This window comes from Littorina saxatilis, linkage group LG9 (genome assembly GCF_037325665.1).
Source record: "Littorina saxatilis isolate snail1 linkage group LG9, US_GU_Lsax_2.0, whole genome shotgun sequence".
NCBI lineage: Eukaryota > Metazoa > Mollusca > Gastropoda > Littorinimorpha > Littorinidae > Littorina > Littorina saxatilis.
The window spans coordinates 44,466,332-44,482,617 of record NC_090253.1 but is presented as its reverse complement, the minus strand read 5'-3'; the positions used below and the strand labels follow the sequence as shown (position 1 = coordinate 44,482,617).

Sequence of the window (16,286 nt, the reverse complement as noted above, 5' to 3'; positions counted from 1 at the left end):
GTGTCACGGTGTCGACACCGGGGTAGGGCATGGATACGTCTCTAAGTCATCATATACAATCAATCCGTATCGACCCTGCCTGGATTGAAACTTGATACGACGATCAAACATGACTGCTCTACCAACGTGTGTGTTTTTCTTCTATTTTTGAAAACCTTACCTTTAAATGAATTACCTAAAATACAAGAAACATTAACCTTGTGAAAGGAGAAGAGAAGTTTGAAGCTTTCGGCAATCGCGCCACTGACAAGTCTCGCACCCGGGTCACTGACAAATCTCACGTACACCACCCCAGCGTTGTGCACCTCAGGTGAAGGGACGTTACTGCCGCACACTTTCCAAACTAAGTTCTCTGTCGAGTTGCCTCCCTTGTACAGCTCCAATAAAAAGCCCTTCTGTGGATGATAACAATCGTTTGAATATGCCAAGTGTGTGCGCATGCGCACAAAGCTGACGAGGGTCACGTGGTACAAAGGGACTGAAATCTTCTTCCAGCTGTCCATGCCAGGAGGGTAGTGTTTCCCCGAGCTGTATCCCGGTGTTTGAATGAACACTAGAATCACAGTCAATGCAAGTCAAAACGCATGCACATCAGGGGAGATAGGCATTGCATGTACGACAGTCTAGGTAGAAATCGCTGGGTAAGATCAGTTACGATAAACACTTATTTAATCTTGTGTACAATATTCCCGTGGGAGAAAAATGTATTCTGCTGCACCAAAGTAGACACTCGCTTCAAAAAGACACCACCCCAACCCCCTCTCTCTAGAACCTTACGTCCACCAAACAAAGAAGGCGCGCCGTTGTTGTTTTTCTGTTTTTTTCTCTTTTTTATATTTAGTCAAGTTTTGACTAAATATTTTAACATCGAGGGGGAATCGAAACGAGGGTCGTGGTGTATGTGCGTGTGTGTGTGTGTGTCTGTGTGTGTGTGTGTGTGTGTGTGTGTGTAGAGCGATTCAGACTAAACTACTGGACCGATCTTTATGAAATTTGACATGAGAGTTCCTGGGTATGAAATCCCCGAACGTTTTTTTCATTTTTTTGATAAATGTCTTTGATGACGTCATATCCGGCTTTTCGTGAAAGTTGAGGCGGCACTGTCACGCCCTCATTTTTCAACCAAATTGGTTGAAATTTTGGTCAAGTAATCTTCGACGAAGCCCGGGGTTCGGTATTGCATTTCAGCTTGGTGGCTTAAAAATTAATTAATGACTTTGGTCATTAAAAATCTGAAAATTGTAAAAAAAAATAAAAATTCATAAAACGATCCAAATTTACGTTTATCTTATTCTCCATCATTTGCTGATTCCAAAAACATATAAATATGTTATATTCGGATTAAAAACAAGCTTTGAAAATTAAATATATAAAAATTATTATCAAATTTTTTTTTCGAAATCAATTTAAAAACACTTTCATCTTATTCCTTGTCGGTTCCTGATTCCAAAAATATATAGATATGATATGTTTGGATTAAAAACACGCTCAGAAAGTTAAAACAAAGAGAGGTACAGAAAAGCGTGCTATCCTTCTTAGCGCAACTACTACCCCGCTCTTCTTGTCAATTTCACTGCCTTTGCCATGAGCGGTGGACTGACGGTCTTGCTGAAAAATGGCATTGCGTTCAGTTTCATTCTGTGAGTTCGACAGCTACTTGACTAAATATTGTATTTTCGCCTTACGCGACTTGTTTTTTCTTTGTTCTTTTTTATATTTAGTCAAGTTTTGACTAAATATTTTAACATCGAGGGGGAATCGAAACGAGGGTCGTGGTGTATGTGCGTGTGTCTGTGTGTCTGTGTGTCTGTGTGTGTGTGTGTGTGTGTGTGTGTGTAGAGCGATTCAGACTAAACTACTGGACCGATCTTTATGAAATTTGACATGAGAGTTCCTGGGTATGAAATCCCCGAACGTTTTTTTCATTTTTTTGATAAATGTCTTTGATGACGTCATATCCGGCTTTTCGTGAAAGTTGAGGCGGCACTGTCACGCCCTCATTTTTCAACCAAATTGCTTGAAATTTTGGTCAAGTAATTGTCGACGAAGCTCGGACTTCGGTATTGCATTTCAGCTTGGTGGCTTAAAAATTAATTAATGACTTTGGTCATTAAAAATCGGAAAATTGTAAAAAAAAATAAAAATTTATAAAACGATCCAAATTTACGTTTATCTTATTTTCCATCATTTGCTGATTCCAAAAACATATAAATATGTTATATTCGGATTAAAAACAAGCTCTGAAAATTAAATATATAAAAATTATTATCAAAATTAAATTGTCGAAATCAATTTAAAAACACTTTCATCTTATTCCTTGTCGGTTCCTGATTCCAAAAACATATAGATATGATATGTTTGGATTAAAAACACGCTCAGAAAGTTAAAACAAAGAGAGGTACAGAAAAGCGTGCTATCCTTCTTAGCGCAACTGCTACCCCGCTCTTCTTGTCAATTTCACTGCCTTTGCCATGAGCGGTGGACTGACGATGCTACGAGTATACGGTCTTGCTGAAAAATGGCATTGCGTTCAGTTTCATTCGGTGAGTTCGACAGCTACTTGACTAAATATTGTATTTTCGCCTTACGCGACTTGTTTTCTCCTCTTTCTGCTTTTGTTTTCTTTTCATTTTTTCCTCTCTCTTTTTATATTTAGTCAAGTTTTGACTAAATATTTTAACATCGAGGGGGAATCGAAACGAGGGTCGTGGTGTATGTGCGTGTGTGTGTGTGTGTGTGTGTGTGTGTGTGTCTGTCTGTGTGTGTGTGTGTGTGTGTGTGTGTGTGTAGAGCGATTCAGACTAAACTACTGGACCGATCTTTATGAAATTTGACATGAGAGTTCCTGGGTATGAAATCCCCGAACGTTTTTTTCATTTTTTTGATAAATGTCTTTGATGACGTCATATCCGGCTTTTCGTGAAAGTTGAGGCGGCACTGTCACGCCCTCATTTTTCAACCAAATTGGTTGAAATTTTGGTCAAGTAATCTTCGACGAAGCCCGGACTTCGGTATTGCATTTCAGCTTGGTGGCTTAAAAATTAATTAATGACTTTGGTCATTAAAAATCTGAAAACTGTAACAAAAAATAAAAATTTATAAAACGATCCAAATTTACGTTTATCTTATTTTCCATCATTTGCTGATTCCAAAAACATATAAATATGTTATATTCGGATTAAAAACAAGCTCTGAAAATTAAATATATAAAAATTATTATCAAAATTAAATTGTCCAAATCAATTTCAAAAAAACTTTCATCTTATTCCTTGTCGGTTCCTGATTCCAAAAACATATAGATATGATATGTTTGGATTAAAAACACGCTCAGAAAGTTAAAATAAAGAGAGGTACAGAAAAGCGTGCTATCCTTCTTAGCGCAACTACTACCCCGCTCTTCTTGTCAATTTCACTGCCTTTGCCATGAGCGGTGGACTGACGATGCTACGAGTATACGGTCTTGCTGAAAAATGGCATTGCGTTCAGTTTCATTCTGTGAGTTCGACAGCTACTTGACTAAATATCGTATTTTCGCCTTACGCGACTTGTTTTTCCTTACACCTGTTCCTTGTCCCGTTGTGCTCTCACACCCTGTACTCGTTGCTCCAACCACCTCTGAATTTCGTTCCGCTGCCAGACTTGTCGATTTTACAGACGCTCCAGGGGGGGGATGTCGGGTCGCTGCGATAGGCTACCCTCGGAAGATGACACTGCACTCTCTCTCTTTTTCTTTTTCTTTGTTCTTCGCTTTTTGTTCTTCTTCTTCTTTTATTTTTTCCTTCTTTTTCCCCCTCTCTTTCTCTTGCTTGTCTCGACGCTTGTTCCTTGTCCCATAAAGGGTCACAAGAGCCGAGACCATTTTAGTTTTTTTGCCAGACACCTGAGTAGACACAATCGCATTCGTGAAGTGAATGACACTCGGCTGTGGGATCCCAGTCTTCCCATTGGAACCATAGCACTTCCACTCTGGGTAGGAGCCGGCCGAAGCTCGAAAAAACACTAGAAGGCGCGCCGTTACTGAGTCGCCAAAAGAACGGTACCTAACTTGAATGGCGCGAGTTTCCAAAACCCGTCTTAAAACATTCTAAATTCTATATCAGAAGGAATTGTATAATCTTAAATAACCATATCCATACTATGCACGTGTCTGTCAAGTCTGCTTCTAATTTGACGTAGTCGACTAAATGAAGCACCTTAGGAGCGATATTACATGAAGAAAACAAAGTTACTGGCTAACAAAAGGGAAATATTCGGATGACACACACACACACACACACACACACACACACACACACACACACGTACACACATACACATGTATACACACACACACACATATATATATATATATATATATATATATATATATATATACATAAACACAAACACACACATTGCCATCCCCCACACACACGCCCACACACACTAAGCCAATGCCTCTGGGCAGCCCACGCAAAGTCTAAACACTCACCCATGTTCGCACATTACAAGAAGAAAACAAAGTTACTGGCTAACAATAGGGAAATATTCGGATAACACACACACACACACACACACACACACACACACACACACACACACACACACACACACACACAAACACAAACACACACATTGCCCTCCCACACACACACGCCAACACACACTAAGCCAATGCCTCTGGGCAGCCCACGGAAAGTCTAAACACTCACCCATGTTCGCTGAAATGTTTCCCATCTCCAAGGCGATGTCTAACACTCGGACGTAAAAGTACAGGTCAGCCAGGTGCCTCGGTTCTTCTAAGAACATCACAATGTTCAACCTGTTATTTGAACTAATGAACATGTTGAACCATCCAATGCAATCCTCGATCTCTAAATACTTCGCGCGTACAGAATCTCTCACCCAAAAAAAGTTCTTCTCCGAACACCCTAACGGCGACCATCCCATTCTCTTGGTCACCAAAGACAACCTTTTGTTGCCAGCGGCTTGCAGAAACAGCGTGCATAACAAGGACGTGTTGACGGTTTGAATCTCCCACTCTGAAGTGTAGGTTAGTAGCGCTGACGAAAGGGAGAGCGTTAGTTGTCCCCGTTTTTGCAGACAGCCAGAGATGTGTCGAGAAACTATGGACTGGGGTTTACTTTTTGTAGTGGTTATCATTGTTGTGGTTGTTGTTTTGCCTGTTATCAAATTCCAATAGACGTTTTCCAGAAATAACTCTTGTCAGGATTATCAGCGGACAGGAGGAGTAGGTACCCCTCAAAACTGCAGACAGATGTCACAACATCCGGAACACTATCCACTCCTCCGACGGTAGCTGTACGCACATCCAACTCCGATGTGAACGCCATTTAGCGCGCGCAAAATATAATGCCCTTTTCTTTCAAAAACAGCGTTTACAAGTGCGTCGAAGTTCAGAATGTGTTATGGAAAGGGTCGCTGGCACGTATCATAACGTGTTTTAATCGAGGTCACGTGGGTTTGGAAAACACACGTGCTTAGCGAACACTTCCAGTGATCAGCAAGCCATCCAAGGCCATTCGTGACTCCTATGATTATATTTTCGAAGTATCATACTATTGCACGCCGCATAGCAATCACATCGGAGTTGGTTCATCGTGTCGATCGCTGGATACAGCCCGTCGGAGGCGTGGAGAGTGTTCCGGATGTTGTGAAATCTGTCTGCAGTTTCTGGGGCTCCTAATCTCCTAATCCCGTTCTCTCAGATCCTCCTCTGAAAAACTCCATCGCATCCCCAAAATCAGGACAAAAACCTTTGGTGAAAGAACCTTTAGGCATCAGATTCCGACCGTCTGGAACTCACTTCCTAATTTTATCCGTGATTCCAACAGCCTTTCCTCCTTCAAAACACAACTCAAAACATACCTGTTTCGTAAAGCCTTTGCTTAGCCTTTGTAGACTCTCCAAAACTCGATTCTGCTTTGGAACTCTCTAACCTGTATGTACTGTATGGTCTCTCTGTCAATGGTATGATTATGTGTGTGTGTGTGTGTGTGTGTGTGTGTGTGTGTGTGTGTGTGTGTGTGTGTGTGTGTGTGTGTGTGTGTGTGTGTTTACAATGTACGCCCAATTTGCTTAGTGTTTTGGTTCTTGTTTGTTTTATTTCAGTTATATGAATGCTTGTTTGATTTGTGCTAGTTTATTTTAGAATGAATTTATAAAGCGCCTGGAGCCAATTGATGGGACTCGCGCTATAGAAAAGTTATTTATTATTATTGTTATTATTATTACTCCTCCAGACCTCTGATAATCTTGACAGAGTTATTTCCGAAAAACGTTTTTTGAAAAGCAGCGTCCGTGGCGTTGGAAGCTTACCAACTGTTGTGAACGAGTCTGTGGATATTTTGTGTTGTACATCCGACGGAGAATAAAAAGACCACAATGCGTTGCTGGTACCAGCTGGCAGGGGAGAAGTCGGAGGTTGTCTTTCCTTTGTGTTAGTTTGGCTAGCGACGACAGTAACTTTGACAACAAATAGCATGGCGATGGTGATGTTTAGAAATCGAACAGCAGTGTTGTTGCTGTGTTCGGATCGTGGACTCATGTTTAGTACGGTCTTCGGTCCTGGGGACTTTTGCTATGAACACGAGATGACTTGTCTGTGATTCTTTGCTGGCTGATTTCTTTTGATCGAAAACATGTCCGAACGATTTATTTCCTTTTTAAGAGAGAGTCATTCCCATATGTACGATTTGGATCAGCATATTGCATTTGGCTAGGCTAAGACCGTTTCTACACTTTGACAAATCCCAAAACTAGACAACGTAAATGCTTTCTGTGAAGGTTGGGATATTTGGTCGCATTACGTTCCTAACTCACAGTTTAAAGGACCCCAACAGGCTCTTTTTAAGGTTAGATAAAGCAGTTGGGGTTGATTTAAGGATATAGGTAAGCATCTAAAGATGCAAAAACCGATCAGTAAATCTCAGGTTTTGTGTTGCATCAGTCTAATTTTACACAAAATGCATGCTCAAAAATCGGCCAAATTCGTCTGCTACGCGAGACTTCAAATTCCCCGCGGCGGCCAGCCCTTGGCTGTGACGTCACAAAGGGGAAGCAGAAGCGTTTTTGCTGCAGCCGTGGATGCGCGCGTGCTCGCGACATCATGCCGAAAGAATGTGCTGCTGCCAAATGTTCGGAAACGCAAACAAAGGACTCAGACTTGAGTTTTCATCATTTTCCATCGGACTCAAGGCTCAAGCAGGAATGGGCTGTAAAAATGAATCGGCTGGACCCAAATACGAAGAAGCTGTGGAAGCCGGGTCCGCACGATGTTCTCTGTTCGAGACATTTTGAACCATCCTGCTTCACGTTCGCGAAGAGGGAATTGCCTGCAGAGCTCAGTTGGAGTCGGATGCAGTTCCAACAATATTTCTCCACTGCCTTGAAGACCAGAGAAAACGGGGTACGCAGGCTGACAACACGCGACTTGCCTACCTAAAGCGCAGGAGTAAGCCTGGAACTGGAAGGAGGTGAGATGGCAATGTGTTTATTGAATTTGTATTTTGGGGGCGATAGGTGAGTCCGAGGTAGCTGGTATTTTGTTGGTGTCACAGAACTTGATGACACTTTACACCAGTTGCTGCATACTGGCACTCACTTGTTAATCTGCAAAACACAACTTTTCTTCTCATTTTTGCTACCCACATGTAGGAGGGGGGGTGGACTTCGGTGTAGGTTGATAATTATCTGTAAAAGCAAATTAAATCACAAGGAAGGAAAGGAGGAGAGGGGATAACTGTAATGAGTATGCCTTATTCAGAAACTTCATCTTTGAAACAATCATTACTTCACCTTTTGAAACTATTAATAAAATATTTAAAAAATGTATCAACCTATTTTTTCCCATCATGTACAGATGGTGAATGAGTTGCTTCAGCCTGACACTCCACGGCCAAGGGCACGCCCAGTAAAACTGGCCGGAGATGGCAGATGTGATTCGCCTGGGCACCGCGCAAAATATGGTGCATACAGCCTCTTGGATGCCACAACAATGGAAGTCCTTCACATTGAATTGATACAGGTAACTAAAGTACAGTTTTGCTGGTTGTATCTCACAACTTTGTGTGCATTTTTGTGTGAATATCTTCTGATAACAAGCACTGGTGTTGATTGTACAGTTTTTGTGTTTGTATGTTTTTTTTGCAATTTCAAGACATAGCAGTTTGTACAGAATTACTCCAAATGTACATTCCTATAGATTGCAAAGCTGAACAACCCTGAAATACCCTCCCCCAACCCCCAATTATTATTTTGAATAAAATGTTATGTGTACTTTTTTTTCCAGAGCAACACTGTTAAAAATTCCCATGCAATGGAGCTGGAGGGGCTACAAAGGGGCCTTGCTGTCCTGAAACGTCACCTCAGCATCAGTCACAATGGCAAGTAACGAGCCTGACATCAAGCACCACTTTGATATTTGGCACATGGCAAAAGTCAGGAACACATTGTTATATGAACATCTTATTTATTTTTTCATGATATAAATCTATGACAAAATTTATATTTAAGACACAAAGTTGTTGGTCACAAACAGATTCAGAAAACATGTCTGCATCACACACACACCCCACCCCTCACCATATCCAAGAAAAGTATTTTCTCCCTTCCATTTCAACTAAATTATCTAACTGTCTTTGTCTCAAACAGGTGTCGGGAAGAAGCTGGAGGCTGCGAGCCATAAAGCTGGCCACGGTGCTCTTAGCCTGTGGTCAAAGCGCATAACAAACCACCTATACTACTGCTAACAGTCTACCGAGGAGAGTGCTACGCGGGTGGAAGAGATCAAGGCCAAGTGGGTGTCCATAGCCAATCACATCAGCAGCCATCATCATGGGCATGGAGACCTTTTCCCTCACTGCCTCCATGGGGACTTGTCCGATGAACCACGAGCCTGGATCACAAAAGGTAAAACAAATTCCAGTCATCAGAGCTTCAAAATAACCTCATAACCTTTCTTTAAATAAGTTAACAATATGTTAACCTTGAATCAGTGTTTATCAGTGTTTATTGAGGATGAAAGTCGCTTGTTCATTTCAATGCTTGTTATTCTCTCAGGTGCCAGGAGAAAAGGTTCCGTACAACTCTCGTTTACTCTATTACACATGGTGTATGCATAAAGAGCGATTACTTCCCTTTGGTTATTTGATATCAGTGTTTATCAACTGTGCGCGCCTTCGTGAGCGAGGCTGGTACTACATATTGTTCATACGAAATGACAAACACAGGTTACAAGCGATAACGCGCAAAAGTACTGGTTTATTTGTTTTACATCTGATATTAGATATCAGTAGTGCATATATATTTACAGTACTACGTATTGCGGTAAAAAACTTATGAACAGAAAGAAAAAGAGAAAAGAAAACAAATTATTAGACATGGCAAAAGTATCAAATGCATTAACAAGACACAAGAAGTAAAAACAAGAAAAATAAACAATCACAAGACAGGCGAAGACAAACAGACATGAAAGTTACAAATACCAAACACTCGTTGGTTAGTCCTTCAACAACAATAAAGAGTTACGTTCCGTACGTTCAACAATACCATAAGCACTAAGAATACTCAAGAAACTTAGCATACATACGTTTAAAACCAAAATGGCTACTTTCAGAAAAATACAAAACGTTGACTCATCAGGCCAGAAATACAAAGCAAACTGTCATACCAAAAAAGTCTAACGACAACGTTCCTGCGTTAATCAAAGTCACAAACAAGATATTTACTCCTCCACTTTCCCCCAATAACGTTACAAGAAATAAGCCCGTTTACAAACGATCACCACAGACCGCAAGCTTCTTTTACCTAAATCTTTTAACGTAAGGCTGAAAAAGTCGGAGAAAACGTTTCACTTCGAACTTTGTTAACCACAGAAAACACAAGTTATCATTATAAACATTAGCGACTTTCTAGCATCTACAAAACATTGCTGTACGTTCACAACACTAGAACAGTTGAACACACAATAAAGAAACACTACAGCAAGTCAGACTTTCAACTCACGTTATACATAAACAACTCACAAAGTCATTACAAAATGGCGACCAAAACACAACACAAACAAGTAACAACAAAATTACCTTATGCGCTGTGTGGGTTGACCAGCAGTACCAAAACGTGTTGCCTCTCAAACGAAGGGCACAAAACGATTCACACTTGAGAAACAACTGTCTCCAAGAACATTACGTTGACGTTAAAACATAAGAAACACTCCGTTGGTTCACTTGCTAACCTTCATACGTTTACAGATCAAAACCAAACACTTCCTAAAACCCTCAGATCGACTGACGAGACAGGAGTCAAGCAGTGGTATTTATGGAAACAAAAACCTAACATGGAATAGTTATTCAAAAGTCAAAGGTCACCGGATTGACCAACCAACAACATTCCTAAGACAGAATCGGGTGAAACTACTATTTTACAACCAATCAGTAACCGATCACGCACTCCGTGCATGCTCAAAACTTAAAACGGTATATTTAACAGAAAGAAGACCAAGGAACTAGCTGACATCACAAAGCTAAAAACACGTGAGTCACACGTATTCTAAAACTTGCAACGCAGATTCGCAGGGCTCACCCCAAAATCAAGACACGAAAAAGAGCACGTGAATCTCAGTGTTCTAAAACTAAACGACGCAGTTTGTGACACTCCGACCAAAACCAGGTCACAACAACTGATTAAGGAGCACGTGAATCTCACGTAAAAATACTAACGCTCCACAAAACGGGTCACAACAAGGTACCACAATAAAAACACGGTTTACTTCTTTTTACATAGTGCAATGGCTTGATCAAACGTAATTACAACAAAAAGTAGGTGAATGCATGCCACATCGGCATGCACATCAACCATATAAACTCTTGTCTACTGACACCCCAGTTCACCGTTCTCTGGAAGGAGTTATTAAAAGCCCATATCTCCTCCGAGATATTGGGCAGCTGTCTCCCGACGTTCAGACAGCCCACTTGGAAGCATACCACAGTGTGATCAACAACTTTGCACCAAAGATGCTCCACTTCACCTTTCCTGTTATGCAAGCAAAGTAAGTGCTGTCTTTCAATAGTATTGTTTGGCAAATATTTCTTTCTCTGTGGTATGAAACTAAAACTATGACGATAAATATGCTCAATAAATAAGCTTTATATGGTGGACCTTCTTTTCTCTTTCTGCTGTTCATTTATACTGCCCTTGTTTTTTGCAGACTCTACTTGGCAGCAATGCACACCGATACTAATGCTGGGGGGGAGCAAGCAACCACAGAGGAAGGCGAACTGAGGTGGAAGATTGCCAGGGGAGGGAGCAAGCAACCACAGAGGAAGGCGAACTGAGGTGGAAGATTGCCAGGGGAGGGAGCAAGCAACCACAGAGGAAGGCGAACTGAGGTGGAAGATTGCCAGAGGAGGGAGCAAGCAACCACAGAGGAAGGCGAACTGAGGTGGAAGATTGCCAGGCCAAGGGCAAACAAGGGACAACCAACTGCAAAACCTGTCAAGGAAACTATTACTCGCTGTAAGAATATTCACAACTCAAGACTACTTTTCCTTCAGTTCTAAAGTATGCAAGTGTGTAGATGCTACTATGAAGTAAATCTCAACAGTGGCAAAATATCCAATTTTAAATCACTGCTCACAGTTTACATATCTCTAGTAATGTAAGCATTCAGATATGTGTTTATTTCTTAAAAAAATAAAATAAAAGGTAAAAATCTGGTCATAATTTGAAAATGTTGCTGTTTCTCATGTTCTAAATCTTGTGCTTGATTTTGTACATAGGCTCTCCTCTCCTCATGTTTTGAAATCAACCTTCATTTCTCTGTTGCACATTAGGTTACCTGAATGAGCTGTTTGAGGAGGTGGTCACGCTGCGACTGGCCTATGGCAGCTATGCGAAGGCTCTGCGAGCACAAAGGGATTATCAAGAAACGGTGCCAGAGACCCTAAGTCCTACTGCAGGGCCTGTCGACAAAGCCGAAGTTGTAGCCAGGCAGCGTCGACGACTCAACTGGCGACCGACAATAGATTAGATTACCTCCACCTGTTCCAAGATAAGCTAAACGGTCCAAAGAGGATGTTACACATTAAAAGTCAAGTCACTGGAATCATAAAACTTAGACTAGGATAAAGGAATCTTATGATAAACAGAAAAAGTTAACGGATGTACTTACACTTTAAACAGCATATTTGAAACCTGTGTAGATCTGCGAAGGAAACTGGTCCCTCACTGTGGCAACAACACAGGCAGGCAAAATCTTCCTGTTTTTCCTGCCCGTAGTGTGCCAAACCCATCGCACAAAATTGCTGTACGCAACATGTCGATATGTCCTGGAAAGATACAGGCAACAGTTAGAAGGATGAATGAAGTTGTTAAATAGTACATTAAAATTAATGATTCTTGGGATGTTAAGACTACCAAAGATTAATTTAAAATTAGTGCAGTATTGATCTAATCTTGATTACTTTTTTTTATAGGGCTGGGTGGTTGGGTGGGTAGTTCCAGTTGAATTTAGATTCAACCAGGAAGATGAAAGTCCTTAAAAAAAACCACAGTATCACTTCAATAACGATGCTAGAATGATTCAGAGATGAACCTAACAAATGTGAAGCAGTGAGAACTAAATGTATAGCCCATTCTTTGTTACTTTTGGTTTTATATGAACGCAAGTATAAGTTTACATGAACAAGGAGGGTGTAGGGCAGAGTAACCTGATACATTGTAGTACATGTATGTATGTTGAAACATACAGCATACCTGTGTGGCTCATCCTTGTTCTCAAACTCTTCTTTCCACCTTTTCCTCAGTGACTGTTTGAAGAGGACGATAACTGATTCAATGGTGTAACTGGTATTGACAGATATGTTTTACATTATTGCAATTTTCAAAGTTTTTTTTATCATTATTATTGTTATCATTATTATTATTATCATAATTATTATTATTATTATTGCAAATATACAGTGTGAATTACTTGTCAGTGCCCATGAATGATAACTGAATTGAACTGAAACTAGAAGATTGTATCTGAAGAAAGTGTGTGCGCATGCATATTTGTGCGATTATATTAAAGAGTTGAGAAATTTAAAAAGTAAATTTCCTCTGTGACCATGAAAGTCAGTTGATGTCAGTGTGTGAATGTAACTTGTGACATGCAGATCAAAGTGGTTCTCTTTCATAACTCTGTGCAATGTTACGTGCATACACAAAACACAAAAAAATACATTCAGTTACCTTGAGAGACAGTTGTCGCGAAAACCCTGGTGGGTGGTGATGCACTGCATCCCTCCCCCCTCAAATTTTCCAGTAACTTCAGGGTAGTGGTGGCAACACACCTTCTCCCTCCTTCGCTGGCCAGGCCACACAACACAGTGGCCACACTGACACCATGCCCTGAAATTGAGAAATCAATAAAGTTCTACCTTGTAATACACAACCCATTCATTTTGGTACGGACGTTTCTCTCGTGTCTTAATTTTTTTTATTTTTTTTAGTAATCACACACGGTTCACAAGTGAAAATTCCGTGTCTCTCCATAATACTACATGACATCATTGCATGCATACAGGATGATACACGGTACGTGTGTACCGTTGTGAGAAATAAAGGTCAAACTTCAGAAAGACGGCTATACTAAATTACGATTCTCACATGAACTCCTCACATGAAATACACAATCCCTTACACACTAGCGAGCAAATGCTGACACCTGAATTTTGAACAACAAAGCAACACGAAAGAAGTTATCAGCAGGCTGTAGATCTAGCAGACGACAGATTTGCCGCGTACAAGTGCATGCTTTTTACCTTTCATCATCTCCTGCAGCAGGGATGTCATCGTCCGCTTCGTCCTTGGTACTGCTCCCGTCGCTGCTGCCACTTTCTTCATCTTCAGAAGACTCCAGCAAAGATGCTGGAGGCTCAAAACTGTATGGTTCGGTTGCTGAAGTTGCTTCTGCCATGATCCACCTTCTGACGTCATCGGAATTTTTACCCAGAATTCTCCACTTCCGTAGTCTCGCGGGCAGTTCGAGATCCAATGGCCGTCAGATCGGAACGCGAAAACGCTTCGCTTCAGCCACGAAATTCGGCGGATTATGGCCCAAAACGGTTCCGACATAAACTAAACACTGTGAGGGAAGGTAAGAAAACAATTTTCTACGGCATGCATATGTCTGGTTAACCTAAGTCACGCCAAAACGGAAATGAACGCGTTTTTACACCAAAAAAAGCCTGTTAGGGTCCTTTAAGTAAATAGGAGAACTAAATGTATTTCATTAAAAACAAATCCACTCTGTACAAAACACAGTCGGGATATCGATTGTGTACAGTACCCGGCGAAAGATCCCAATTTAAACGAGTGGCTGCATGAGTGCGTGCGGGCGAGTATACGTGTGTCTAGTCATGTGCCTGGCATTATGAACTATACGTTGGTTATATAAACTCTGTGCGAGTGTGTGTGTGTGTGTGTGTGTGTGTGTGTGTGTGTGTGTGTGTGTGTGTGAGTGTGTGTGTGCGTGTTTGTATGTGTGTGTGTGTATGTGTCTGTGTGTGTGTGTGTGTGTACAGTGTGTGTGTGTGTACACAGTGTGTGTGTGTGTGTGTGTGTGTGTGTGTGTGTGGCAGTGTGTGTGTGTGTTTAATTCGCAGAACTTGAATGGGTATTGCTATACATGTACGTATGTGTCTGCTCTGTGTATGTGCGTCTTTAACTTGTGCGTGCGTATGAGTGAGTGTACGTGTGTCTATTATGTGCCCGGTATTATCTGCGTTGTTTACAAAAACTCTGTGTGAGTGTGTGTGTGCGTGCGTGTGTGCGTGCGTGCGTGCGTGCGTGCGCGCGCGTGTGTGCGTGCGTGCGTACGTGCGTGTGCGTGCGTACGTAGTGCGTGTGTGTGTGTGTGTTTGTGGGCGTGCGTATGTGCGTGCGTGCGTGCGTGCGTTCAAGTGTGTGTGTGTGTGTTTGTGTGTGTGTGTGCGTGTGTGTGTGTGTGTGTGTGTGTGTGTGTTTGTGTGTGAGTGTGTCTCTACGTATATATATGCACCGTGTAACTTCATACTTCTGATATCTGTAACGTAATTGTTACCGTTGCGGCCCTCTGCTCCACAGGGAGTCTACAGGAATAAGTCAATTATTACCGTATTTTGTCAATTACTCTTTTTTGTCTCCTTATTTTTCAGTTTCATTCATTTATCTTCCGCCTTTGTTTCTTCTTTTAAATAATTGCCATTGTCACATTTTGCCGTTTTGTTTTATGGTAGAATGACGTCAGATCTGAGTACATTTCTCTGGGGACACGAACAATAAAACCTAGGTAAATGTCATGCACAAATACATTACTTGTTAGGTTATTTCTGAACCCCGGAGAAAGCAGGCATAGAAGATCCCGCTGTTTTATTTACAACAGTACCTGTTTCCTAATCGTTTTCTTGCCAATCTAATCGTCTTCATCAATTACTTTCGAGTTTCCATGTTTGTGGTCTCCTGCAGGTTTGGAACAATTTTATCAAGCATTTCTACAATAATAAAAAAAGTAGAAACTGTTATAAATGAACATTCTATAGAAAATAAAATACTATGAAAAAATAGCATGCTTTTAGCAAAAGGTTACGCTGAAAGAAACAGCAGGAGAGAACAACAGAAGAGGTAAATAACATCTAACAAATGAAGTAAAAAAGCAGTTTTGAAATTGACAATTGTGATGGAAAACACACACACACACACACACACACACACACACACACACACACGCGCGCGCGCGCGCGCACATACGTACATACACACACACACACACACACACACACACACACACACACACACACACTCACACACAATCACGCGCGCGCACAAGAAAACACGCCAGTGCGCAGACACAAAGACATATGAGCCTACACAGACACAAAGGCGCACAGACACGGACACACACACACACGTGCACATACACACATTCACATGTGCACACACACACACACACACACACACACACACACACACACACACGCACACACGCACGCACACACAGTAGAATAATGTATCCTTAGTCATTCGCTCGTTAACAAAACAAAGAAACGAACGATGACAGTATTATTTAAATTCACGCTTTGAATCTCTACCGGAAGATTGCTGTGGCAAAATAAAAGCGGACTATTTCTACCAGCTTTGCTATATGACCTGTTTGTTTTTGAGGCGACGTTTCTCTAAGTGAAACAATCATGTATTTCAGCCAATATTCCCTCACCATAACTCTGTCACTTTTCCTGCATTCTGTCTTTACACGAACAATAATGCGA

The 16,286-nt window shown here is 41.2% G+C and overlaps 1 protein-coding gene across 1 annotated transcript; it reads right to left on the bottom strand.

Annotated features, from left to right (window-relative positions):
* Window positions 1-12,172: 12,172 nt before the first annotated feature.
* LOC138977216 (uncharacterized) lies at window positions 12,173-13,957 on the bottom strand. The gene is made up of 4 exons (XM_070350121.1): window positions 13,803-13,957; window positions 13,231-13,389; window positions 12,754-12,843; window positions 12,173-12,326 (listed from the first exon to the last, which is right to left on the bottom strand). Exons 1-4 carry the CDS (start codon window positions 13,955-13,957, stop codon window positions 12,173-12,175), a joined length of 558 nt encoding a protein of 185 aa, XP_070206222.1.
* Between the last annotated feature and the right edge of the window lie 2,329 nt (window positions 13,958-16,286).